Genomic DNA, 27,725 nt, shown 5'->3' with positions numbered 1-27,725 from the left:
ATGGACCCCAGTAAGAAGTCAGAACCCCCTTTATCTGTAGAAATGGTACAGCAGAGGGCCAATCCTGACCGCAGTCCATCAGCATCCATCTATGTTCCAGAGCAAGGTGGCTACAAAGAGAAATTTGTGAATGCTGTGGAAGATAAGTACAAATGTGAAAAATGTCACCTCATCTTATGCAATCCTAAACAGACTGAATGTGGACACAGGTTCTGTGAAACCTGCATGAATGCCTTGTTGAGGTATGTTGTTTGTTCTGGTAGAGCACGTTGATAACTTCAAATGTTGTGAACTACTGCCATTACTGCAAACACCATTGTAGCTTTAGGAATATGTTGAGCCTTCCACTGTTGCTTACTTGAGTATTTGTTATCTGTGTGCTGGTGCAAATATTTTTGCTCTACTCTGGGTCAGGGTAAGACAACTGAGTTTTCCATCAGTATTGTTGGAACAGTTGTTAAGGTGGTGTAATCCTGTGTAGAAATGTGTTAGGTAAAAATTTTGTTCCCTGTGGAAGCCAAATGGAGTAGCTGTTTCATAAGACTTCTAACTTGGGTAATCTGGTGTCAAATACACACAGTAATTGTGTGAGGAAGTGAGCATGTTCCTTGGGGTGGTGATATCTAACCCAGCTGTGGACCCAGCCTCAGAATGGGTGGTGAGACCCTTGGATATATGTACCTGCTTGTGGAGCAGTTTCCCTGTAGCCCTTCCAGCTATTTGTTATGGGACTTGCATGTCCTGTAGATTGCAGGAGGGTCAGAAAGGCTGGCATCTCTATTTACTGAGATGTTTGGGCCAGAGTGCAAAGAGGTGAGTGAATGCTATAGATGTAAAATGAGAGCTGAGAAGTGCAATCTTTCCCAGTCTAGATAAGAATAAAAGTGCTATCATTCAGGGAGTATCTAGGTTTTAAGTGCCTAAGCATCAGTAGATTTCTTTGTCTCTCAACTTTGGTGCATTACTGCTGGTTGTGTTCAGTAATGTGATTTCAAAACTTTGTGTAAGGTTTGGAGACCATTCAGCACACTTCAGTCTCCTGGGGTACATAAGCACCGAATATGTTCATTTACTACTGGAAAAGCAGAAATACAGAAGATACTTGGCTGGATGAATGTTGCATACTGGACTACTATCAGAGAGAGCATTTGACTTTGGAAGCCTTGGTGATCTGTTTACTTTTTGTGACCACTCTGACTCTAGATGCTGGTTTATATGTCACTTGGAAATATTGTAATCTGATATCTAATACTTATATATCTAAGTCAAGGCTACATGCAGCATGGCAAAAGAGTATGGAAGTTATTACAATACTCAGTCTCCTGATAAGGAGTAATCTCTGTACTGGGCAAACACAAGGGTCCATAGCTCACTAATGCACTCCTGCAGGTTTTGTGCCTACAGCATTTCATATTTCAAACAACAACAAAAAAACCCACCAATGTTTCTTTTGGTACACAGTGAGAAGTGAGGTGTGGTATTTAAGAAATGCAGTTATTTCTTATTCAGTATGTGTTTTTGGAAGACACTTATATGGTTAATAACAGTGACTGCAAAAACCAAACACCTGCCATGCCTGGATGTGAGCAGGTTGGCAGAGCAGATCCTTGACAATCTAAGCAGTAACAATTCTGGCATTGCTAGAGTCTGGGCAATTTTCCTTCCCTGCTGTGAGACATGCACATGTGTTTATTACAGTGTAGCTAGAATATGTGTAATTTTATCTTCCTGACTTTCCAGCCAGTCTGTTACTAAAAAGGACACGTGCTTAAGGCCATTGAGTTATTTAACTTTATTTAAGTGCTTGTTGTAAACAAATCCTTTATTAAAATAAAATTTACATTCCCCCCTCTATTTTTTTAAATAAAAATAGTACCATAAAATTGAGAGTAAAATGGGGTTATGTTGGTCCTGTATTTGGCACAATATTTTTTCACTCAGTGTTGATACGCTGCTGCATACACAAACACAGTAATTATATGCTAGCAACTTCTGTTCCAGGGTTGTTTGAGGACAAGGAATTGGGAGTTGGTGGAGCTAAAGCAGTAAAGATGTCTGCTCAGTATGCAAGAGTAGTTTGAAAAAGCAAATTGGATGCTTGAGTGAATTCAGTAAGAGCAAGGAAAGCATGACATTGTATTAAACACTATATGCCCTGATGTAGTTTAGATTCCTTTTTGTTTCTGACTTATGAAAAGCATTACAGATATTCAAGGTACTTAAGATGCTCAGAAATATGATGAGACACAAAATGGTTGGTTTGAAAAGCAGAAGCCAGCGAGATGATTTGAAATAACCATACAGAATATATAACATAATTGAACTTTTTCAGCCTTTTACATGATTTGCACTGCTGCTGGCAGCCACAGCTTAGGTAGCCTGTCAGTGAGTTGCTTTATGAAAGAATTCATGCAGTTTTACCCGGTGCTTTTCGTCTCTGTGCTTTACAAGGGAAATAATTTTCACTGTTCCCGTGAAAAGGAACTAAAAAGGAACAGAATCACTAGGTTGGAAGAGACCTTCAAGATCACTGAGTCCAACCCAGCACCAACACCTCAACTAAACCATGGCACCGAGTGCCACATCCAGTTAAACACATCCAGGCATGGTGACTCCACCACCAACGCAGCAGCCTGCTCTGGTGGAAAGTGTTCCTCTCCATGGCAGGGCAGTAGAACCAGATGAGCTTTACTCTCTTCCAACCCAATCCATTCTGTGATTCTAAGGGGTTTACACTACAACACTTGGCAGGTCAGAGCCAGAAACAGCTGTAAAAACTCAGGTTTTCTGCACTCCAGTTTCTCTTCACAATCTGCCCTGCTCCTGATTCTGCTTGTTGTCCAAAAGGTCACAAGTTTAATAATTACTTTACCAAGACAGCTACAAGGCAGTAGTTCAGATAGAGGAGGCAACAAGCATCTGTAACAGTTGCTAAAACCAGAACAGACTTGAAGGAGATGGAGATAAATACTTTTTTACCCTAAAAGTATATGTAATTGACTGTCAGAGAAAGTAAATTTTCATTAGGTGTTGTTTGAAAAACAATAATTGAAGAAACAATATTTGGCCTGTTTGCACAGATTGAGAAATGACAACGACTTTGGATCAGGTGCAGACTGAAAAATAGGGAATGAGTTTTGCCAGCTTGAAAACCACTGTGCAGTTGTCTGGAGACTTTGTGGTGGTTTTACTTTGGGCATGCCAGATACTTTACATTGAACACTCAAATGTTCAAATTTATTGAAATAATGTTGTATTTTCTCCTTACAATTAACTATATCCACTTTTAATGATTCTAGAATATATTGAATAATCAAAACTAAGTGCTTCACAAACTGAAATTTTTGTACTACAAAAATTCAGATGAGCTAAAATAGTTTTTCTCTTTTCAGGTCTTCTAGTCCAAAATGTACAGCATGTCAAGAAAGCATAGTAAAAGATAAGGTATTGTTAAAATTGTTTCTTATTCAAGAGTATTGAACTGTGTGGCATACACAAATTGTGTTACTGTTATGTGGTAATTATTTCATAAACCTAATAAGCTGCCTAAAAAGGTAGGTTTTTCATAAAACCTAAGGCATGCATTTTATAGAGGTAGGTGGCTCATTTTTCCTGTTAACCTCATGGTAGAAAACATGACAGCTTCATCCCAAAAAGTCCAGACAGGTGTCACATCTCTTACTCTTAGTTGGGAGCTGCAGCAACACATTGCAGTTGTCCTCCCATCAGTCCAGAGGATGATAAGAAATATTCCATCTCCTGTAGCTGCAGGGATGTGACAGTCTAGGTGAACACTGATTTGGTTCTAGACCAGTGGCTGCTGTTTCACTCATCTCTTTTACAGTGTGGTGTTCAGTGAACCCCACTGGAATTAGGCCAGTGGGGAGTTACAGTAGTGGTAATGGAATCAGATTCTTTTTTATATGTAGAAGTTATTTCAGTGATACCCTCTTCACTGTTTTTCACATCAAAACTTTTTGCTGCCTTTGAAACGTTAAGGTAGAAAAACTTCTTGGCTTAGTACATGGTTTATGTGGTTTTACATTATTGCTAAAGTGTTCAGTAAATTATTTGTGCTAGTAGTCTTTCTTGCCTAAATGAATACTTGTGTTCATAACCATTTTGAAGAAGAGGTTGATGGGTGCATTAATCTCTTTGTTTTAATCCAAAACAGTTCTCTGAATAGTTCTCAGTGTAATTTAGTTTTGACATGGAGGGACTCTCCAGGAGCTCAGACCAATAATATTGATGCCTAATTTATTTGTTCTTTTAACTCTTGACTTTGTCTCTCAATGTACATAAATATGTGCATTTGTTATGAAACTTCAAATATCTTTAAAACAGGACAAGAAGGCCAATGTATACTAAATACCTGTTAGAGTAACTGTGCAAATTAGTGTTTTTCATGAAACTGGAAACCTCTCTTTCCACAAAATGCTGAAGTCCTGAATCACAGAAATGCTTTTAGATAGTCTTTGAAAAACTTTAAAGGTTGTCTTCTTACCTTATCTTCAGTCAGCAAAACTCTGCATACTGACCCTGTGAATTACTTTGGAAGAGATACTGCAGCAGAGCCAATTGATTATTTAAATGAGACTTGTTGATTCATTAAATTTCCCACATGCTTCTGAAAAGTAAATAGAAATCAGTGACCCGTGTCAGATGGGATCAGATGAGAGTGATTGCAGTGTTCCCTTCTTCACTGATACTGGGGATAGGTTCATAGTCACTGTGGGCAGGTGGATTATAATTCTTGGTTAAGTGTTAGCATGCAGAACCATTCCATAATTACAGGAGTGCTGCAGTGTGCACATATCACAGGAGTCTGTTTATCAGAAAAGAAGTCATAGGTTGGGCTTGGTTCTTAGGTATTTCTTAATGGCTATTAAAGCAGTTGAAAAACAATTACAAGTTTATCTCTTCAGTTATGGACTTCTAACATAGCAGTAATGGTTTTCAATTCTTGTCTCTCTCTATCTAGTTCCTGCCTTTTGCAATTTGGCTCCTTGAGAGTTCAGTTGTGTTGTCTTTTATGGGGTAAAACTCAAACCCCAACTTCTCTATCTGTAACTTCTTCCAGTTTTATTGTGGACAAAAAATGCTGAAAGTGCTCATAAACATTAAAATGGAGAGACAGTTAAAGCCTGCTTCTCTGTGATATAAAAAACCTCCTTCCATCTAAAACCTTAGAAAATACCTGTAATTGTGTCACCACTGAAGTGCAGGTAGGTATTCCAGCCCCCCAATCTAGTTTTGGGACCACCATCCATGAAACACTTGCTCTCCTAACTACGGTGCTTTGAGTCTCTTTTGTCCTATGGCATTGTGCCTAATACAGCAGCTCCCCGAACAATGGAGAGAGTTCTCGCTTGTGCAGGCCTAATATTGGCCAGCAAAAAGCAAATTTGGTCCTTTCTTGTACCTTTCCCTTTATTGTATTTACAGTACAGCTGAAACAGTAGTAGAGTATCTGTCCAAATACTCTTTCATTGAGCTGCTTCACAGTGGAGGAACCTCAGTGTTGTGCACATTCTAGAAAAATAGAATAGCAGGATTTTATTTCTGGCACATAAAGCTAGAATTGAATGACAATGCTGTAGCTGAATTGCATGGCTTCTACTTTATTTAAACTTACCTATTCTTGTGTGGTTTTCAGTTTGTAAAATAAAGTGATTTTTGATTTTTCAGGTATTTAAAGATAATTGTTGCAGGAGAGAACTACTTGCCCTTCAGATATACTGCAGAAATGAAAACAAAGGCTGTAAGGAGCAGCTATCTTTGGGTCAATTACTGGTAAGTTAATCTAACAGTCATAAGCTTTCTTTTGAGTTAGAGAATGATTTAAAAATTCTTGCAAATTAAAATTACAGTCACTTTCTTAACTTACTCTCACTGGTGGTTAATGTGATTTAGAAATGTTACAATAGATTTAAATTGTTTTAAAACTCAGCTTTTTAACTGTAAGGAATTCTAAAAAATCATGTGATTGTCTGGCACTAAAGCTTGGAAATATAAATGTATGAACCAAATGAGAACTGGAAGGAGAAATAGAATAGTGAAGAATCTTGATGTGTACTTGACAAATGTGAGAAATTTGATTTCTATTTTGGCGTGTTTTTATTTATCTTAATCCTCTCATGTGGTGTTAATGCTGAAATTAAACCTTTAGCTTCTCCAGAATTGTGTAAAATAAGCTGTAGCTGTTTTGGTGAAGGCATGAGATAGCAGTAATTCTGTAATTCAACAGTTGTATGGTATGGCTGCACAGCAGTTTGCAGTGAGATGTGTAGATTCTTGCTTTGAGTGAGCAAGCTCAGGTACCTAAACAATTTAAAGCAGCATCTGTGTTTATGTGGAATAATATACATTTAAAAAGAGTGCTTACTTTTTCTTTAAACAGCCTGGGTAGAATTTTGTGCTGTCTTAGAATGCTTTTAGTGTAGGAGTAGGTCATGTAGATCTGTAATGCAGTGAAATCAGCTGTCCAGGTAAAGGGACTGTACAGTCAGAAATGTATTCCTGAGTAGATTTGTCAGTGTTTGCTCTTGTGTGATGCAGTTCACAAAATAACTCTCCTTACTTTGGTTCTGAAGTTATTTAATGTTGGATGTCTTCAAAGGATGGAAGGCATGCACAAAGCTTAATTGGATTGACTTTTTTTTTTTTTTAATCTTCCAGATGCATTTGAGGACTGATTGTCAGTTTGAAGAACTCCCATGTCCTCGTGCTGATTGCAAAGAAAAAATACTGAGAAAAGATTTGCCAGACCATGTAGAGAAGACCTGTAAATACCGGGAGACAACCTGTAAATACTGTAAAAGCCAAGTCCCAATGATTATGTTGCAGGTGCAGTATTTTCTTGTGTATATACATCAAGATTCCCTACATTAATGTACAATAATAACAACTTTTCTTGTCCTTCTCTGTAGCTGCCAAAAGAGCTTTGGCCTGTTAGCCAGAATTAATAAATCAAAAAAGAAAACAGGCTGACTTTCAAAGCATGTATTTTTCCTGCAAAAAAAGTGCATTGAACAGGAAATATTTTCTTTATTCTGATGTTCAGATACTGCATTTTAAAAAGTTCAGATCCACTGCCTGGTATTGACACTGAAGTTAATTTTGCTATGCTTTTTAGAGTTTTTTACAATTTAGATAATAAATGCAACTACTATAATAACAATCAAATATTGTATAAGAAAAGCATAAGCATTGCAATTGACTGGAAAAATAGCATCTTCTATGTAATCCTTCTTGGGTACTGTGTGATCTGTTAGGGGAGGAAGGGAAGAATGTACAACCAATTCTGTCTTACAAGAGGAAAGGAAGAATGCAAAAGCAAATTGTACCTTGGCATAACCAGCAGTGGTACATGACAGGCCTAGGATGAGTTACTGCTGTTCTTGGCATCAGAGTAGCTTGTATGATAGGCAGCATATTGAGGGTTAGAATTATAGAGCAGGGGTTGAGAAAGTCATGCTTTTTTACACGTAGAATTTTAACTTGACTGTGTTTATATTATTTCACATGGAAAGATATTATGCTGAATCTATCTTGGTATGATTTTAACATTTTTTTTAAAATTCTGTCTACATAGTTTCTGTAGTTTGATGGTCTTGGATCTCACACCTTCTTACTACAGTAAGAGTGATGAAAATTTTCTTCTCATTTGTGTTCTTGTGTGTTGTTTGTTAGGTGAAGTCTGACAATGATGAGAAGTGTTCTTTGCTTGGAGATGTTGTTACAAAAAGGCATAGGTAGAAACTTGCCAAGTTCTGGTTTAGATTTGGCTCTCAGTTAATTGAGTGCAGGGGCTGGTAGTTCAATAACTGTGCCTTACCTAGAATCAGGTGGCTGAAACATGAAAATACACAGGAAAAATTAAGTCTGCCCTGTATTTATTCTTGTACATTCTGATACAGAGGTGAAAGTGTATTTAGGTAGATTATGGATGCTGTTCTCCCAGAATTATGATTAGGCTGGGGGTTGGTGTGAGGCAAAAAGTGATATTAAAACATGTGTGGTGTCTTAACAGACAGAATCGGTGAGTTTTAACTATGTTCTGCGCAAACTGGATTGGCTGATATTTTTGGGGCTTTGTCCTAGATTTTTAAAAGTTCAGTGGTTATAGAAATGCAGATGGGCTTCTTTGTTGTGGCCTGATTAAAATGTTATCTCGCTATACTTCAGTAATAAGAATCAGAAGCTTAATTACACTGTTTGTTTGAATCTTAGAATCACAGAATGGTTTGACTTGGAAGGGACCTTAAAGATCTTTCTTGTTCCAAGCCTTCTGCTGTGGATAGGGAGAGCTTCCACTCAACCAGGTTGCTCAAAACCACATCTGACATGGCCTTGAATGCTTCCAGGGATTCACTGTTTCTCTGGAAAATCTGTTCCAGTGCCTCACCATTCTCACAGTCTAGAACTTCCTAGTATCTAATTTAAATCTGCCCTCTGTCATCTTAAAGCCCTTCTCCCTTGTCCCATCTCTACATGCCTCTGTAAAAAAAGTCCCCCTCTGGCTTTCTTTAGGCCCTTTTAGGTACTGTAAGGTTTCTTTTGACTTCTCCTTTGAGTTTTGTCACCCCATTGACCAAACTGGATTTTTAAAGATGAACTTGAGTTCATCTCTGAGTTCTGTAGCCTAGAATTTTCTCTAATGTAATAATGGCTGAAGCTGGCCTCAGTGACTTGAACTGAAAACGGAGATAGGGGGAGCAGACTGAGAAAAAAGGTATGCAAATGGAAACAAAGAATTTTACTGGAGAACATGTGGTTCATATCTTCATAGAATCCCGTGACCCGTGGGGTAGGAAATCCCCGTTGTTGGAGGCAGACTCCAACAAGTTAACAGTGTCAGTAGAATGCTTTTGTAGATTGTATTTGTCTTGCCTGCATGCCCACTCACCTCTTAATGTCCTTTGTTCAGACCATCTAAAAATTGAGGGTTTCTTTTTGTCACAAACCTACTTTTTCCATCCTCTACCTCCTGACAGATAAAGATGGTGCATTGTTAAAATGGAAATTAGTAGTGAAATGCTTCTGGGTTACTGTATTTTTCTGTATATAATCCACAAAGCTGCTTGGAAGTGCTTGTCCTGTAACACTGATACTGACAGCAGTAGTGTGACATGGATCTGGAAGGACAGCACTGTTTCATGCCTGGGCTCCTCCCTGAAACCTTGGCCATAAACCAGACCCTGCCAGGACAATGTGGGCTCTACCCAGTGCTCTGAAATACAGCTGAGCTGACTGGGACAGCATCAGGGAAGACCCCAGACATTGTCCCTTGCTCCCTGTTACTGCTCTGGAGCCAGACATGTTCCTAATGTGGCACTGGCTCTTCTGGGAGCCGTGTTAATATCCTGTCCTGTCTGTTAATGCCCTGCCCTCACCTGTGCTGGGAGCCCTGCATGTGCTATCACCTGTGGTTTGTACTGGATTTGGTGTTTGGCTTTATGTACTCCACTGGGTGAACTGAGATTAGGAGGGAGAGAGTTCTGCCACTGGACTGGGGTTACTCTAGTATATCCTGAAGTCTCTGGAAAGGCTTGCTGTGGCTTCAGTGGGTGGACACTGGGATGTGGAGCAAGGAGGAAAACAGGAGAGAATGCCGAGGAGTTGCATGTTGCCTTTTCATCATGAACCAAGACTTAGTGTCACAGCCTTTGTCAGATGGTTTGGGCAGGTTAGGGAACAGGGTTAGGGAATTAGGGAATGAACATTAGAAGGGAATATTACTTTTCTAGGTTTTAGTTGATAAATAATTAAGGATGTGTGTAGGGCATTAGGCTCCTAAAGTGGTTGTGTGAGATGTCTCCCTTCAGCACAATTCCAGCAATTCCAGATGTGTTTAGAAGGAGAGGCCCAGGTCCAGTTCTTGACTCTGAGCAGGAGTGGTGCTTTGGGGCTCCACTTGTCAGAAGAGCATTGCTGTCACCCTGACAGGCTGCTCTGAGGAGGGGGGTTGGCATTGCTCCTGGCTGGGTACGCTGGTGGGGACTGGAGATGGCTCAGGAGCTGTCCCAGCTCTCTGGCTGAGGAGCAGCTGAGGGTTCCCTGGTTCCCTGGGACTGTGCCTCATCCCAAGTGAGCGAGTGTGAATGGGAAGCACAGCAGGGTAGATGGCTCAGGACACCATCTGATGGCCTGCTTTACAAGGAGGAGATGCACAACTTCAGATAGTGGCAGATTTATGCCAGAATTCTGACCAAGGCCTTTCACATCTTGGAGATCAGATCTCCTTTACCTCTCCGTTTTGTTTCAAAAAATAGACTTGGTTACTGGGCAAAAGGGCATGTTATTTGTTCTTCCCTTTCTAACAGGCTTATAAATCTAGAGCTTTGTTTCCTTTGCTTTTCTTAAGTACCAGAAATGAAGCAGCATGTTTCAAGTTGAATGGGACGTGTCACTTGACGAGAAACGGATTTTTCATTTTGTTAAGAAAACGGAGAGGAAATGTAAATTCAGTTATCTTGGGCCTGAGTTTCTTCCCTCACTGGGGTGGTAGGGTTTGACAGCTATGCTGAGATACCTGTCATCTTAAAATCCCTGCCCAGCATCATGATGTGTAACAGTGAGTCTTAGTATCAGGTGTTTGGGAATCAAAATTAGAAAATAATTGGAAGGGAATACCCATACATAGGAAAGAGAATCTCTGACAGTGGACATTGTACATTTCTGATGAACTTTTCCATGCAGTATATACCCTTACTAGAAAGGACATCTGCACTAGTTCTGCTTTCCCTTAAAGATGCCCAATTTTGTGAGTAATTGTTGGGGGTTAAAGCTTGACTTTGACTACTGTTTCATTGTATGAAGTAAAACCAGTAAAATGGGAAGCAAACAGATTTGCTTTGAATGGGAGAAGACAAGGAACCTCTTGGTTTTGCTTCAGAATATCAACACCTCCATCAAAAGTATAAAATGATGTTTGAGCAATTGCAGTTCTGTAACTGCGCAATTGGGAATAACATTGAAAAAATCTTGTGGGATTTTTAATTATTGTAGGATGCTTTTCTTTGCAGGTAATTCCTTTCTTAATTAAAGTGTAAGATCTGATTTGTGGTTTGTTTGCTTTTTTCCTCTGTAGAAACATGAAGATACAGACTGCCCATGTGTCATGGTTTCATGTCCTCATAAATGTAGTGTTAAAACACTCATGAGGAGCGAGGTAAGAAGTCATGCCCAGTGTTGTGCTGAAAAACCAAATAATGTCTTTAGTAAGATCTCGCAAGAATTTTGCCAGAAGCCATTTCCTTGTTAAAATGTGAGATCTAAGGAAAAGCTTTTTCTACCACACAGTTAAGTGTGATAACACTCAAATATCTTTAATGATTTCTTGAAAAACTATTTTAAAAGGAACAATTTCTTAATTTTGAGTCATTATTACACTTGGCTTGTCCAAGATTAGCGCATGTCCTTCTTGCTTTTGTTTTTACTATTTCTCCCCCTGCCCTTCCCTTGTTTCAGCACCATAGAGCAGCATCTTGGGGTAGTTAGCTTATATTAAAATAAAAATACACAATTATAATTCAGTCCATGTTGACAAGAGTTAGTAAAAACTACAAAAATCATATAGATGTGAAATTTCATGGAAAAACTTAAATTACTATTAAATCTATTAAATTTTGGGAGTAGGAAATAGTAACTGATACTTAGAGAAATGGTGTAAGATTAAGGTTGAGTACAACACTCCAACAGCAGATGCCACAAAGCATAAAAGTTTCTCCTGATGTGTAGAAGCTTCCAGTAATATGTAAATGAAAAAAACCTTAAGCCTGGCTTTGAAGAGATCCATGTTCTTGTACATGAAAAGATAAAAGTAGCTTGTGTCAAAATTGAGGTACTTAATTTTTCCCTTAAGAACTTACTTGCCAAGGATAGAGAAGAACTTCCTGAAGTCTTCATCACTCAGTAAGCCTCTTTTAAGGAAAGTGAAGTTTCTGATCTGAGGATGAGCTTTTCTCTTTCCTCTGCTACTTACTTCCCAAGCTGGATTCGTACAATTTTTCAGTTGCACTTGTAAATTATTAATTGTGGCAGAGTGCAGAAGGCATAAGACTCCTGCCCAAGTTTAATGCAGTCTTTTCCTCCAAGATAATGAAATAGAAAATATATGATAGATACTGTATTTATTACGAGAAACTGAGCTGTTAAGAGAAAATACATATACTGGCCAACCCTACCAGTGCTTACTGCCAAGATTAGATCCTTATTCTGGAGCCCTTTGGCTTATTCTTAAACCCTGACTTCAGCAGTTACTTTCAGAAGAGGTGTGTCTGATTGCTTGTAAGGGCTGCACCATTAAAGGCTGGGTTGTTACACACAGAGTCAGAATGGGGTTTGAAACCATTGGGTAGAAACAGAACTTTAAACAGCCCTTTGCCCTGCATCATCTGTTGCTGTATGTTGCTTAATTTTTTTTTTTTTTCTAATACTGTGAAAATGTATGTATTCCTTGGTTGCATGATTAGGGACAAGAAGTCTAATGCAGAAAATGGGAAAATGCCTGCCTAACAGTTTGAGAAAATTCTGTAGTGTACAAGTGGATATCTTATTGTAGAATAAAAGACAATTTTCATGTTTAATTCATAACTCTTTGGCAGACTTCTGGTTTTCAGAAGTTGAAAAATGTGGCATTCTTGTAAAACCTGTTAGACCACATGTCCCTTTCTTACCTCATTTTTTTTCTCCACTACATGTCTTTTGAAATGATACTGTGAATTTCTACAGGTAGTGTTTAGAACACAATAGTTGTGAATCAGAGATGAGTGACTGATGGCATCTCAGTATGAGATTTTAAAGACTCTCTTGTCTGTTCCAGAACTACACATTGAGAGCAGAGTTGATTCACCACTTCTTTCCAGGGAGGTGGATGAGCTGAATCATGTGGGGCTTAAGGTGTGGGAATTTCAGATGAGATTCTGCAACCCAAAGAGTGATGCCAGTTGAGGAGCCAGGCTCTGGCTCCTGTCTGCTTTGTGGGAAATACAAACTGCAGACTCTGTTTTTGAAAAGAGAGTGTTTGTTAGGCTGTCCTTTCCAAAAATGTCTTTCTGCTCCAACTTTTAGGCAGTTTGCATCCAGCTGCTGCCATCTGTGCTGCTGCTGTCCATATATATGTATATGCTTCTGTGAATTGGTTTACTTTTAAATGAAAAGTGGTCTGTGCTCATAATAATCCAAGATATTGGACTAAATCTCAATCTGTGAAAAATGCAGGCATTTTACTAATCAGTTTTAATCCCGTGTACTGCATTTTTTAAAAAGTTACTTAACTGTACCTATTCTAAAACTCTTTGTGTGTTTCATGCAGTACTTGTTTAGTCTTTTTTGTGTATTTAACTGTTAAATTTAGGCACGGAGAATTGCATGTTATGTTTTGAAAAGTTGGTTCCTCGTGAAATTAGGATTAGAAAAAAATGTACTTTACTACAGTGAAACTGATCTTAAGACTTGCTCAGAGCACCAGTAAAAAATACATCATTTTTTGAGAAAAGATTAGCCATTCACTAAAGTCAAATGAAATCAAATAATTATAGAGTATGTTCTTTCTGTTTGTTTTGGTTTTTTTAAATTGGGTTGCCCATTGAAATAGTCTTTGGTAGAAGTTTCACTGTATATTAAATGTATCACACTGTATACTGTATTGGCATGTGTGTGTGGTTTACATATGTGTATATACAGAATTAGCACTTGAGATCAGACTGGAGAAAATATACACATGTGTGTTGTATGTTCTGCAAATGGCACACAATACAAACCTGATACCCTCTGCCCTTTATGTTATCATGCCAAAGTCTTTTTGACAAAACTCACATTTTTTTCCTATTGCAGTTGAATGCACATTTGTCAGAATGTATTAATGCCCCAAGTACCTGTAGTTTTAAGCGTTATGGCTGCACTTTTCAGGTCAGTATATAACAATTATACTTCCCAATTGATGAAAGTCTGCAAATAGAACCTAATTCTTTGACATGAAAGTTCTGGACGTCTCTAGTTTCAGTTAAGAAAATCATCCAGTTGCACCAAGTGATTATACAGGAGATGTTTGATTTTGCATTTTAAAAATAAACAACATGAAAAGCCCACACATTCCTGCAGTGGTTTGTGAGTTCAGGTATTAGGTGTATCTTGTTGAAATAGGAATATGACACATTTGAAGAACTTGTTAATGTAGGATAAGAGGAAAGTCTCTTTAGTTCTTCAGAGACTAGACTAGTAACTTCAGTTCTTTCTATGAAAACATTTTCTGAACTAAGTATGTTTATATTTTCTCTCATTTGTGTGTCTTAATATTTTTAATTGAGGTTACATGTAGGTTAGCAGACTTAAAACATGTATTTTTATGTGCATTAATATGTCTGTTTGCACATAGGTGTATAATCAAAGCATGAAATTTATTTTTTTAAAAAAAAGTTTTAGGTTTTAACCCTGGCAATCCCTGCAATATTTAAAAAAATAAAGTCAAACCTGAGAGTTTAGTTTCAGTAGTATTACTCCAGTTTCTTCCAATATTCTGCTTCCCTTACCATAAATCCTGGGGAATTTGTATGCTGATGTAATGAAAATATTAGTCAGGACATTTTCAGAAACCACTGACAGGAAAAAATGGTGTTTATGTGATAGAATGATTAATTTGTTAGCCCATGGCTATTTAAAAGTACAAGGGCTCACTGAGGAGCAACACATCTCTATAGATGATGTCCTGCAGGTATTTCCAGGTTCTTAAATAATGAGCATTCATCTTTTTAAGTGTTAACAGTAATGCTCTTAGTGGTAGAACTGATCAATGCTGTAACCCTGCCCACTGTTATGTTGTGCGTATTGCCATTCATTTTATGTATGTATATGTGTGCATATATGTACATATATCCACATATATATTTTTAGTACTTTATATAGAGTACATACCTTGAGGATCATTGAAACCCTTTCAGTTGCTTTGCAGTACTATCTACCATCAAAGCTAATAATTCTCTGCATTGCAAAGCACTTACTGAAGTAGGTGTAATCAACACAATACAAACGAAGTAAGTAATGTGGTCTACATCTTATGTACTCTGTATATAATCTATGTGTGTTCTGTAAACTCTTTATATAGTGATTATTTGTAACAGCACTTATAGGTTGTGCAGAGGCAGCATATCTTCTGAGTATCACAAACAATCATGGTAACATCTTAAACATGACAAAGTAGGCATTGTAATAACTCTCAGCGTAGTTTATAAAGCTGGCACTTTCCAGTGATGATAAATTTATCTTAAATATTTGTCTTTAATATTCAGCTGAAGGAAAATGTAATGCTTATGAAGCTGTTCATGAAATAGAACAGAAGTTTTAAATTACAGTTAGTGGAATTGGAAGTTTCAGATTTTATATGACTCAAGGGTTTTATTGTGCTTTATTTAGTTCTAAGCTACATAAAAGACTCTAAAATACAACTCATTTTGTAAATCTTGTTCATCTTTATTGTGTCTGAGTTATCAAGCACACTGGATGGAGATACATAGCAGTTGTATAAAACACTTGCTATATTAAATGTATTCCTGATTTTTTGTAAATTCCCAAGTAGATTTCCCTCCTCTCTACAGTTCTGCAACAAGGACCTGTGAACCAAAATATGTAGTATTGGTTCGATGTCTTTATATACTCTTTCTTTGTAGGTTTAAAAGAAGTGGAATTGGCTAAAATGTATAAATTCTTTGTTGTCACAGGGAACAAACCAACAAATTAAAGCACATGAAGCCAGCTCAGCAGTGCAGCATGTTAACTTATTGAAAGAGTGGAGCAATGCTCTAGAAAATAAGGTATATCTTCTACTCACTTCTAATTTTCATTGACTTCTTTAAATCATACAAAAGTACTGGAAGAAGCGCTTTTTTCCTGTTTTACAGCTGTTCAGCATTACAGCTAAAGCACTAGTAGACTTCAAAAGCTATCAAGCCATTTAGCATGTCTTTGTACCTTTGCTATATAATAAAATGCTGTGAGAAACTTGGCTTCCCAACTCGATGGATAATTTTCCTCGTTGATAACTTAATTAAAACGCTTACTTCAGATAAATAGTCAGTATTATGATTCCTCTCTGAGTTGCCTTCTTACAGAACAGAGAGTTCAGAAAGCCATGGCAGCACTATGAGCTGTATCTTTGCTACCTCATAATTTTTCCTGACATAACTTCAGAATTGTGTAATAAATTGATTATTTATTTTATTTATTTTTATTCTTGCTCTCCAAACTTTAAGACCTGCACAGTTTAATTAAATTAAATATACTGTAACTCATGGGCATGATGATGTCTGCTTTAGTGCTAGACCAGCATGAAGTTCATGTTGCAGTGTTTCCTTGGGACTCCAGGTTTTAAATTGTTTGGGATTTGGGAGATGCTGGGAGTTGTATCAGCTATGATCTTGTGAATAAGCTTGAATGACTTAACCTGTGTTCTGCGAATAAAATTCAAGCCTTTGATTTAAAAAATGCAAAACTGAAGAACAGATTGCAGTTTTCTTAATTCCTTTTGAAAAAATCTTATATAGACATCAAATGTTTCTGCATTTTTAGGAGAAAAAAGATCCCAGAATTACCAAAGTATTCTACAAATGCAGGCACATGAGTGAGGAGCCCCCTTCAGACTCTTATGAATTCACAAGCAGCAATTCCAGAGTAAGCTCAGTGGCACTTAGGATATGATTTCTGTCATCTCAGAGCAGATCATAAGCTAGATCACAAGCAAACTCTGTCTAGAAAGCAAATTCCCTTCTTGTCCTACAGAGATCTCTTCTGCCTGGGTGTCCAACAAGGTCATGCAGCTGCAGGAATTGTAGTTTTCAAGCAGACATTAACTGGAATAGTGTAATATGTTTTTTGCCCCCAGCATGGTTGTTCCTGAACTGAACTTGAAGCCTCTTAAGGAAGCCATTGAACCTGGCAGAGTTCTAATACAGATATTTTTATAGAGAATTTTTCAACATGTGTAGGTAGGTCTTAGTTTGACGATCCATAACATAAGTTTGCTTTTGCATCTGAAACTTTGTCAGTGTAGGAACTTCACAGTTTTTGGTTTTGAGAGATACAGATTCATATCCTTAGTTCGTTTTTCATTAGTCTGATGAAAACTATGCAATTTATTTCACATCATAGGAAAAAACCCACGTTCCTTGTGACTTGCAGAATAGATCATGTTCTGCCTTTTCTCGGCGTCTTGAGAGGTGCTTTGTCATTTAAAAAATGCCCAGTGGTTCTATGTTTGTCTCTTACAGACCTTAGAGATGATACACTTCACTACTGTTTTATGCTCGACTTCTGTTTCAGCTTTCATTTAGGACATAACTGCTTATCATCATATGTCCATTTTTTTCTTTTTACTTCCTGCTTTATAGACTTCTTCCTATTCATAATAAAGAGTTGAATCACTGGAAATCCCAAGCCAGTGCCAACTTACCAGAATAGCTAACCACATGTCATATGTCAGTGACTTTATTCTAGGGAAGGGTAACAAAATGATTTGTAACTTCATTGCTGTGCTCTTCTTTGAGGAAAAAATTAATGCACTGAAGAACAATGCACAGTCAACTTGGCTGATGGGCATTTCAGAAATCTTAGCCCTACTGAAGCCAGTGGAAGTCTTCTTAGTTTGTGTAGGGTCAAGATTTCATTTGGGGTTCTCTCTGTGGTATGTCGGGAGGGGAAAGGAGAAGTTCTCTTCTCCCAGTCACCACATTCTTTAACAGTGCATGTGGAGTAGGCAAACTGGAAATCTTGAGAGCTGCAAAGCTTGTGCTAAGTTAGTAGTTTGGTATTGAATGGTGCTGGTCGCAAAGAGTAGTAGGAGAAGGTCAGATGTAAAATCTTGAATCAAAACTTTGTAGGGGGAATTAAAATTCAGTGCTTTTTCCCCCTCTGTGATGGTGTAGAATTGCAGACTGAACTCCCACAGTTTTGTAATGTTGGAAATAATTGGTTGAACGTAATTTTGTGACTTCATCACATTCTTACAGAAAACTGGTATAAACTCTTTTTTCTTTTTTAATACGAGACTTAAATACGGAACCTGTTTGAATAGTTTCTTGTGGCATATGTTTTTTTCCATTCTTCTTTAGTAAGCAACAGCTTAAGTTGCAAAATTGCTGAATAAGAGCATGCTTTTTCCTAAGAATATTTCAAATATGCCAACTAAGTAAAGGAAGCTGATGCAATTTGTAATTAGATGGTGTGTTTCCTTCACCCTTTTTTAAAACTGAGTTCCAAAGCCTTATGCTGAAACTATAGGTGGAAAACTTATTTAGTGTTAAATATTTTTTTTAATTTACAAATCACAGCCAAACTACAATTGCTGATTAAGCAATGGCATTTCTATACAATTTAGGACTGCAGGACATAATTCTACTTTTCTTGTGTTCTGTAAAGCTGTGTGGAAAAATCTCCGTACAAAACAGACCCATGTTTTATAACTTGTACAAAAATGGAAATGCAATGCTTAGTGACCCAGAGCACAATTGCCATGTGAATAGGAGGCCTGAGGAGGAAATAGTGAGAAAAGGGAAATGTAAAGATCACAATTAACTAAAGAACTCTGATTCATTAAGGAAATGGAGGATGCAAAAAAAAATGAGGTGTCCACCCAGCTGATCTTAAATATCTGGGAGGCAGAGGTACTGGTTTAAATTTAAATTTTTTCCTGGTACCTAAGCATTCCTTCAGTCTCAATATTGCTTCTCTCTCTGGACTGACAAACTTAGCTTTGTCTCATTTCTGTTGTGTTTATTTTGCCAGTTTTTCCATGTATAAAATGTAGAACCAGCCTATGTGTGTATATGCACAGATACTGTACTGTACTGTATTGAAAAGTAGATAACCCACACATATATCATGGTATCTCTGTACATTTGGGCCCCTGTCTAATGAACTTGCTGAATGTCTGTGGACTTAGATGGTCCTTTGTCTAGTTTAGGCTGGTTCAGAGATTTGAGATTAATTACCTTTTCAAACAGGCTAGGTTCTGCTGAGAATGCAGTGACACATACGGGATTTGGTGATGGTGTCTGATTAGAGGGCAGTTAGGGGGATGGAATTCTGCAGTGGCACCCACATCAGAGGTGAAGATGACTTAACCTCAAACTGGCACTTGTAATAAAGGCCAGGAGCAGATTTTTCTGAGAACATGAAACATCCAAGTAATTGGTCATGATGTGAAACATTTATCAAGATTTTTTTTGGGTCTGAAATGATGCTGTGTCATACCCGTTTTAAGATCTATCTGTGGAATACTCAGGGCATGTCCAAACATCTTGTGCCAAGTGTTTTCTACATTTTTGCTGCTGAATGATCTTTCCTGGGGAAAAATTACATTTCTCAAAAAAGCAATGCACCACCACCAAGCAGCCCCCTTCTCCAAACCACATTAATGAACAAGCACTAAGCAGTGTGACAGAAAATATTTACTGTATTACTTTCATCCCCAAGGAGATATATAATACAATATTCTTTTAACAAGGCTCATGTTTTAAAAACAGAATGAGTCACTAATGAATAAATTCATAAAATGTCAGTGCAGAGAGAGAATGTAATTCACAGCCTGTAATTCTTTGGTCTTTTTTACTAGTAGGCACCATTGGATTGTCCTTCAAATGCATGGATTCCTTCTATATTCACTCATTTCAAGAGTTTTCATCACCATCACATTCTCTTAAGCCAAGTCAGTCCCATGCAGATGTTTTTCCTTAAACTTGCTATAGATCAGGACAGATTGGAGTAGGTGAAGATTAGTGTTCCCTGATTCAACCAGCTCAGCTTGTCTCTGGTGTCCCTTTTGTGCAGGGCTCAAGTTCTTAACACCCATTTAGAATGAATTAGGTTGTTTCTTCCAAACTCCAAGCAACTCCCAAGTCAGTTGATGTAAACCAGGAAACCAAGCCATTAAACAACAAGTGAATAAAGGAAATGTTACATTTAGACACAAGTTCTTTGCTGGTTTTGTATCTCATCTGCACTTTCTTAAGCCAAAGTTGTACCAATGCCATACATTGGAAGTGCAAAAATAGCTATCAGAAGGTTGTGTTTTATTTATTTATTTGCAATACATGGAGAGAGATTTTATTGGGATCTTATCCCTTTCATGTGTTTAAGATAGTTTTAAACTAACATAGGTATTTTAGTATTTTAATAAACTTTGGCAGGAGTAATTGTAGAATTTTTTCCAGGTGGCCTTGCTCCAGAATGAAAGTTTGGAAAAGAACAAGAGTATACAAACTTTACATAATCAGATTTGTAGCTTTGAAATAGAAATTGAAAGACAGAAGGAAATGCTGCGGAATAATGAATCTAAAATACTTCATTTACAGGTAAGAAATACAGACTCTCCCCATTAAAGCAGAAATGATAGTAGCTTCTGTTCTGTACCTTTACCCTTGTGAAGTGAGGTGGTCTAATTAAAAAGGGGGGGTAGATATTTTACGTTATTAGGGAGCCATTCCGATTTTTTTTTCTGGTTTGTTGTGTTTAACGGGGTAAGATACTTAACTAAACCACTGCAATTGCCTAGCCTATGTTAAAACAACACAAAAAAACATTTAAAAAAGGAAAATATTGAAAACAAAGTAGAAGTCTTGTATGAAGAATAATCTTTTTTTTTTTTACTTAAAAAAAATGCTTAAGGAAGTCCCACTGAAGGACAAGATTAGCACCTTAAAATTGACGAGTATTACAGATGTTCCTTTTCTACTTGCCAGTATTAAAAAAAAACGAATCATGAGTGAGATCAGTCTGATGTGGATTTAATTCAAACATAGCACAATGCTTTTGAATACACTTTTTAAAAATCCCTATTTCTGCTGTCCTTCTGAGGAAAATTTATCTAGTTATTCCTTCGCTCATAGCTCTGAGTTTAATGTTCTGTGTTTTGAATGACCTGGCCACAAGCCAGCATGAAACTATTAATCCTCAAGATGCCCTAGCATGGTGGTTAGCCCAAGCTGAAATTCCTTGCTCTGTATTCAGAGCTGACTTGGGATGTGGGTGCTGGGAATTTGTATTAGCTTGCATGATACTAACCACAATAAGGGAAACCTCAGGAGATATTTAGCAAGGAATTGTGGAGGTATCATTTACACATTAATGTAGTATGTTTGTTGCTAGAATATCAGATACTTGTTGTAGCATCCACCATAAAGGAATGTAAATAAAATTATCTTTTTCACTTATTATTCACTTCACATATAAACTGCAAATGTTGGTAACTCGAGAAAGATAAAGGTATCCAAACCAGTGTGTGGCTAAAATTCAAAGGGTGGCACATTGAAGAGCTCAGATCCTGGAGACCCTTGATGATGCTTTATCAGGAAACCTTCAAGTTTGGCAACTGCAACATTTTTTCCTTATAGCAGTAATTTCTTTCCATGACCTGCCCACTTAGTAACCAGCTCAGCCTGCCTTAGTCATTGTTACTTGTCTGATGATAGTGTGGGATATGGCTGCCTGCCTGCAATATTGCATTCTGACACTGGGGAGCTAATCCTTGTATGTACTGATATTGCTGATTGAATCTACCAGGAGGTAAGTTAATTTGTAAGCCTGGAGTTCTTACACATGCTGTCTCAATGGCCAGCAGTGAGAGTGGAAATGGAAAAAAAAATACAGAGCAGAGTTTTTCATTATTGTCTTAAATGACAGATTGCAATATCTTTTTCCTTGAGCTGTAAGTGTTAGCAAAATCAATTTTCGAGTGATTGGTTTAGGAAAAAAGAAAACCCCAAACCACTACAAAGCAGCAGATTCCAACAGGTGGCTTTGTGGTGGTAATAAGTACTGGAGAAAATGTTTTGCTCTTTTTTTTTTTTTTTTCTTTTTTTCCCCTCCTGCTCTTTACTTCCTCTTGCCAGCTATTTTAATTTAGTTATTTTAAGCCAAACTGTATTTCAATGCTATTTCAACCTCTTTTTTTCCACTTAGCAGAATTTCCTGATTCAGTCTGATTGTTAAGGGTATCCTGGAAACACCCCTCAATTTGTTTTTTCCTGGACAACATGATCAGCCTCCTTCTGTTGCCCATCAGAAGTGGAAGGAATTAGTTACCTTTTGTGAGCCATTCTTTCCCTGGGTTGTGTTGAGCAGCTGTGGTTATCTGGGAGCCATGGATGCTGCACTAACCAGTTCAGGTCTGAGCAAGGGGTATTTGCTTAGTCCCCCAAGATGTACAAATGCTCTTGATGCCTAGTACAGTTCCAGTATTGGCTGTTGGGTGACTTTTTTTTTGGCTGGAGAGTGGCAACAGCATCACTGAGCATCATCTGCACTGTGAGGCATCTGACACAACCAGTGTAAATGCATCAAAGGAGTCTGGGCACTGGCAGGAACCTCAGCCTAGAGATGGTTTGTTTTCAAATGGGTTCTCTATATATTGGTCTCTAGGGAAAGTGTTTTTACCAAGGATGCGTGATACTTTTTTTGGCTGCTGTCATGTGGAGAGGAACTTTCACATGCAGTGTCCAGTCTTTCAGATGGAAATGGAAGCATGTGAGTAAGCCCATTGTAAGCAGGGTGTACATGAGGTACTGAGGGACAAAAGAAACAGTGGCCTCATGAACATAAAATGATTTGATGAGTAGTACGTTCCTTCAGAGGAGAAGGACACGTGATTTGTTTTCCAAGTCAAGCAGTACCTTTTCTAGTCTGTTCTTTAGCTTTTCAGTTTCGCCCTATCAGTTGCAATGGAAAGGTCATTACAGCGCTTCAGTTCCTCGTGACATTTTCTGAAATTCTTTTAGTAAGTATAGTGCTAAAATTCTGGAAGTTGGTTGAAATACTAAACAAAACCCCATATGAAAATCAACATCAAAAGGAGCTCACAATGGTTCGCCAAGCACATAACTCGAGATTAATGATCTAGAGAGGTCAGTTGCTAGAATGAAAAGTGCATGCAGAAAATTGATATCTACTTGAAAATTTATGAGTACAGTGTGAGACATCTGTGTGCTTTCTAATGGAATAATTAGAGTGAAAATCTCCACTGCTGCATTAAATTCAGATTTAGTACATCAGTATCTCCCAGCAGGAGGGAGGTTGACTCCCTGTAGGGTAAAAAGACAGAGATCCCACTGCTTTTTAAAAATTAAATAGAAGTCTTATTTTTGATTATTTTATATCTCTTGAATTCTCATGTCAAGGTACAGTAGATAAAAATGCTACACATTTGCCAATGTGAAACAGAAGCAGCTAAACCAGAGTTGGTTATGCATGTACAAAGGTAGAATGTTGCACAGGTTGATGGAGAGAAGTGAGTCCCTAATAACAACTTTGGGTTATTTTTTCCCAAAAGAATAGCTTACAATTCTTCTGCATGTTTAGCACTTCCCCTTTCATATAAAAATGTGATCATTTGTTTTGTTTGATGCTGTGTTAGTCCAAAGAGGTGCAGTTGGTGAGGCACTGTGCAAACCCCAGCCATGTTACTTACTGTTCTTGCCTTGGAAACTTCATGTTTGGTATGAGTAAAGGAAAAATATCTGACTTGGGCATATTTTGAGCTACTTTTGCATGTTAACTGTGAACTAGTGGCCGAATCCTTTGGTTCTGCTCTCACAACATGCAGTCAGGCCATGCTGTGCTATGTTTCCTTATTTATATGGCTAACAGCCCTTCCCTGCTCTACTGTCTGATTACCATCAGCCCAGGTGGGAGGGTGTGACTGTGTTGGTAGGTGCTGTTTTGTAAGTCCAGGCAAGCTGCTTCATATATTTACTGGGCCCATACCCCTGGCCTTTATGATTCAGTGCACAGCTTTCCTTCACAAAGCCCTAATTCTGGATGTGAGAGATACCTAACTTGTTTTAAAACATGAACATAGAAATAAATAGTTAATCCTGAAATATGTTAGATGGCTCAGTTGTTTCGAAACAAAAAAATAAGACTCCTAGAACCTGATGTTCCTAGCTGGCTCATCAAATTGACAACCTTCAATTAATGGTTACAGACTTTCAGTATAAATGAAACCACGTGATTAAAAGCAAATGGCTCAAAGGGGAAATAGAGGTTGCATGAGGCAGAAGGGTATTCCCCATCAGTGGGGAACACTGAATCCACATGGCCAACCAGAAGGCAAATGCAAAATAAATTTATTTTCTTAGTAACTCAACTGCCACTTTATTTTTGTGAAGAAATGAAAAATCATTTTTACATTTGTTGGCTCTATATGATGATAAACTATAAAGCTATAAAGTTAGATTTGGAATTTAACTGTAGGTGGTAGCAAAAGTAGTTTCTTCTCTCAGATATTTTTGTTACCGTTTGAACTTCACAACTGATTATAGGGTTCTGGCTAAAATTCCTGCTAGTCCAAATTAGCTGTGATAATGTGAAGTGCTGTGTATTTCTTGCATCAGATTTGAGGTAGACTGGGAAATATGTTCTTTATATTTTAATATACTAAGGTGCTTGCAATGTCCCTTTTTAAGAGAATACTGGCCTTTCTGTCTGTTTCCTTCTTAAGTGTTATATTTCATGCCTTTCCAAAACCAGCTGGGCTATTTTTTTACTTGTTTTTTTAAAAAGGACTCAACAGAAATACCTTCAAAATGCATGGGTTATTGAGTTTAGGAAGTAAGAGTGGGAATTTTAAAGGTACTTAAGGGGATAGAAGTCATCATTCTGCTTTCATTCTTGAGGGCTTCTGATACGGTTGTGGGCACATAATAACTTAGGCTTTGATGACTGATTTATGTGAGCTGGGAGCTTGCACATGTGTGTACTCATGTTCCATGTGTGCAAGAATAATGATGTTTTCCTGGAGGCATAAGTTATTTTGCTGGAAACCAATATAAATCTGTGCACACGGGCAGCCATTTGATCCACACCACAGGAAGTTGTGCCCATACTTTCTTGCTTAAGTACTGTCACATGAAACCCAACAGTTATCAGCCCATAATACCAATGTAGAGACATTCAGAAAATTGTTCTTGTATTGAAAGGTTTCAAAAAAACCCAAAAATCAAACTACCTTAGACAAGAGCTACACACTAACAAGTCCCTTTTTTAAAATAAGGCTATTGCTAATTCTGAGTGCTCTACCTATGCAGCACTAATTTTTTTTTAAGTGTTTCATAAACACCTGGGCTATTCCTTTAAATTTTCAAAATTTGTGTTATTAAAATACTAGACATAAGCAAAAATTATTTATATTGAAATTCAGTCTTATTACCAACATATAATCTTTGTTTAATTTGCATAAAATCATGTCTTTGTGTTATTTTAACTCAAATGCTATTATTTTGTAAAGCGAGTGATAGACAGTCAAGCAGAGAAACTCAAAGAACTGGACAAAGAAATCCGTCCCTTCCGACAGAACTGGGAGGAAGCTGACAGCATGAAGAGCAGCGTGGAATCCCTTCAGAACAGAGTGACTGAGCTGGAAAGTGTTGATAAAACTGCAGGGCAAGGAGCTCGGAATACAAGTGAGTGTGAGCACAATGGGCTGAGGGGCTGTTGAGAGGAAAACGGTGTCCCTCGAGTGGCACTCCCATTGTGGCTTTTATATGGAAACATCAATTCTTCTGATTTTTGAGTAGGAGATTGTGTATTTCATTTGTTAATGGTGTGGTATTGCTTCCGTGCTTTTTCTTAGGTTTGATTATTGTCTTCTGTTTTGTTTTATTGACTCTTGTCTTGACTGCATTGTTAGCTCATTATGAACAGTTTCTCAATTGATCTTTGATAGCTAATAACTTTCAGCAACTTCTTTAAATATAGTCTTGGTATATTGACATTTTTTACTACACTTCTCCCCTGTGAATGGATCCATACCTTGTGTATGGTTATCCACTTGAAACCACCCATCCTGATTCTGTTAGACAGGTGTATTTGATAGTAGGGAGACTGAGAACTGCTTTAGAGTAAGGTTATTGTGCTTCTGAATAAAAACTGGAATTCAGCAGGACAGTGTAGTGAGCATAGGCAGGCATTTGTAACAAAGAACATTTAAATAGACCTATATAAGATAAACCTGCTTTATGAATTCATCTGCTTCTCAGTATTGTGTGTTGGCCAATTTTGCCAGTAACAAAACAAAAGAGTAACATGAGAGGGAAAGGGGACACAGAAGACTTAGCTCTCACTCTAAACTAAATAAATGACTGTATAATACAGATCTAAGCTTGAATTTTGGGGGTTTTTTTATGAAGAACTTCAGACATTGCAACAGCACTGTGCTTCTGAGACAAATAGTGTCTACATAGAATGTTTTGAGTGATCAGGATTGCTTCTGAATTTCAGAGGGATTACGCAGGATCTGTAACTGCGTCCAAGGTCTTACCTGCTAAATAGCAATCTGCAGATAATGCTACCAAGTCTCCTTTCAAAAAATGGAAGCCTCTAGTTATACTGTTTAGTAACTAGGAAAAATCTGTTAGATGATTAGAATATTTGACTTTCACTGCATGTACGATTAACACCCATGTTTGTAAAAATCCCAGCTAATCTAGATACCAGCCAGCAAATTAGAGACTGTAGAAATTGCTTCATCAGTGGCTAAATGCACTTTGGTTCTTGAGGAGGAAAGTGTTTTTATACACAGTAGCAGCACTGGTGGTTGATTTTTATACAGCCTTTAGTAAACAGCAGGTTTCTCACCCCCATCCTTTGTGTTTCTGCCAGGCCTGCTGGAGACCCAGCTGAGCAGGCACGATCAGATGCTGAGCGTTCACGACATCCGGCTGGCTGACATGGACCTCCGCTTCCAGGTCCTAGAAACTGCAAGTTACAACGGAGTGTTGATTTGGAAAATCCGAGACTATAAACGTCGGAAGCAAGAAGCAGTCATGGGGAAGACTCTGTCCCTGTACAGCCAACCCTTTTATACTGGATACTTTGGCTACAAGATGTGTGCCAGAGTTTACCTGAATGGAGATGGCATGGGAAAGGGGACGCACTTGTCTCTCTTTTTTGTCATAATGCGTGGAGAATACGATGCTCTGCTTCCTTGGCCCTTCAAACAAAAAGTGACTCTCATGCTCATGGATCAGGGACCGTCTCGACGCCACTTGGGAGATGCTTTCAAGCCAGATCCGAACAGCAGCAGTTTCAAGAAGCCAACTGGAGAAATGAACATTGCATCTGGCTGCCCGGTCTTTGTGGCTCAAACTGTTCTAGAGAATGGAACGTATATTAAAGATGATACTATTTTTATTAAAGTCATAGTGGATACATCGGATCTACCAGACCCCTGACATACACTGGGGGAGGCAGATTAAACAGAAGGCAACTCCGTTTGGGGGTTTTATATCAGTTTGTCTTCAATCAGAGGTCCTAAAGCTCACAGAACCACCTTGTGGAACAGATGGAAGAGTTTGAAGGCATAACTGCATAGGGTCCAATTGCGAAAGTAGCAACACATTAAGAAATCATACCATGGTATATTTTTTAATAGAACTAGCAACACTTGAGCTCTGACGAATCACTTATCGCTCGTCAGGATAGTGATTATGGTCAGAGAGGATTTTTTTTAACTTATTAATGATCTAGTCAATTGGAGGTGAAAAGACATATACAGTATGTGCTGAATCAATTACTGACTTTTATTTCTTTTAAGCTAGAATACAAGAAAAACCCTTCACATGTGGGCTAGCTGGAAATTGTCAGCATGTTAAAAGAAGATGAAGTAATGTTGCAATTATGATATTCTTTGAAAAACTGAGGTGCAATCTTGTCTGAAATATAGTATATTGTCTTTTTAA

At 37.9% G+C, this 27,725-nt stretch overlaps 1 protein-coding gene across 1 annotated transcript; it reads left to right on the top strand.

Annotated features, from left to right (window-relative positions):
- On the top strand, nt 1–27,725 carry TRAF3 (TNF receptor associated factor 3). The gene is made up of 10 exons (XM_053980780.1): nt 1–242; nt 3,393–3,444; nt 5,689–5,793; nt 6,679–6,846; nt 11,093–11,173; nt 13,840–13,914; nt 15,720–15,812; nt 20,205–20,345; nt 25,274–25,448; nt 26,647–27,725. The coding sequence occupies exons 1-10, from the start codon at nt 1–3 to the stop codon at nt 27,216–27,218; spliced, it is 1,704 nt and encodes a 567-aa protein (XP_053836755.1). The 3' UTR covers nt 27,219–27,725.

The sequence above is a fragment of the Vidua macroura genome, chromosome 6 (assembly GCF_024509145.1).
Source record: "Vidua macroura isolate BioBank_ID:100142 chromosome 6, ASM2450914v1, whole genome shotgun sequence".
NCBI lineage: Eukaryota > Metazoa > Chordata > Aves > Passeriformes > Viduidae > Vidua > Vidua macroura.
Note: the sequence above shows the minus strand (reverse complement) of the source record. Positions and strands in the feature narration are given on the sequence as shown.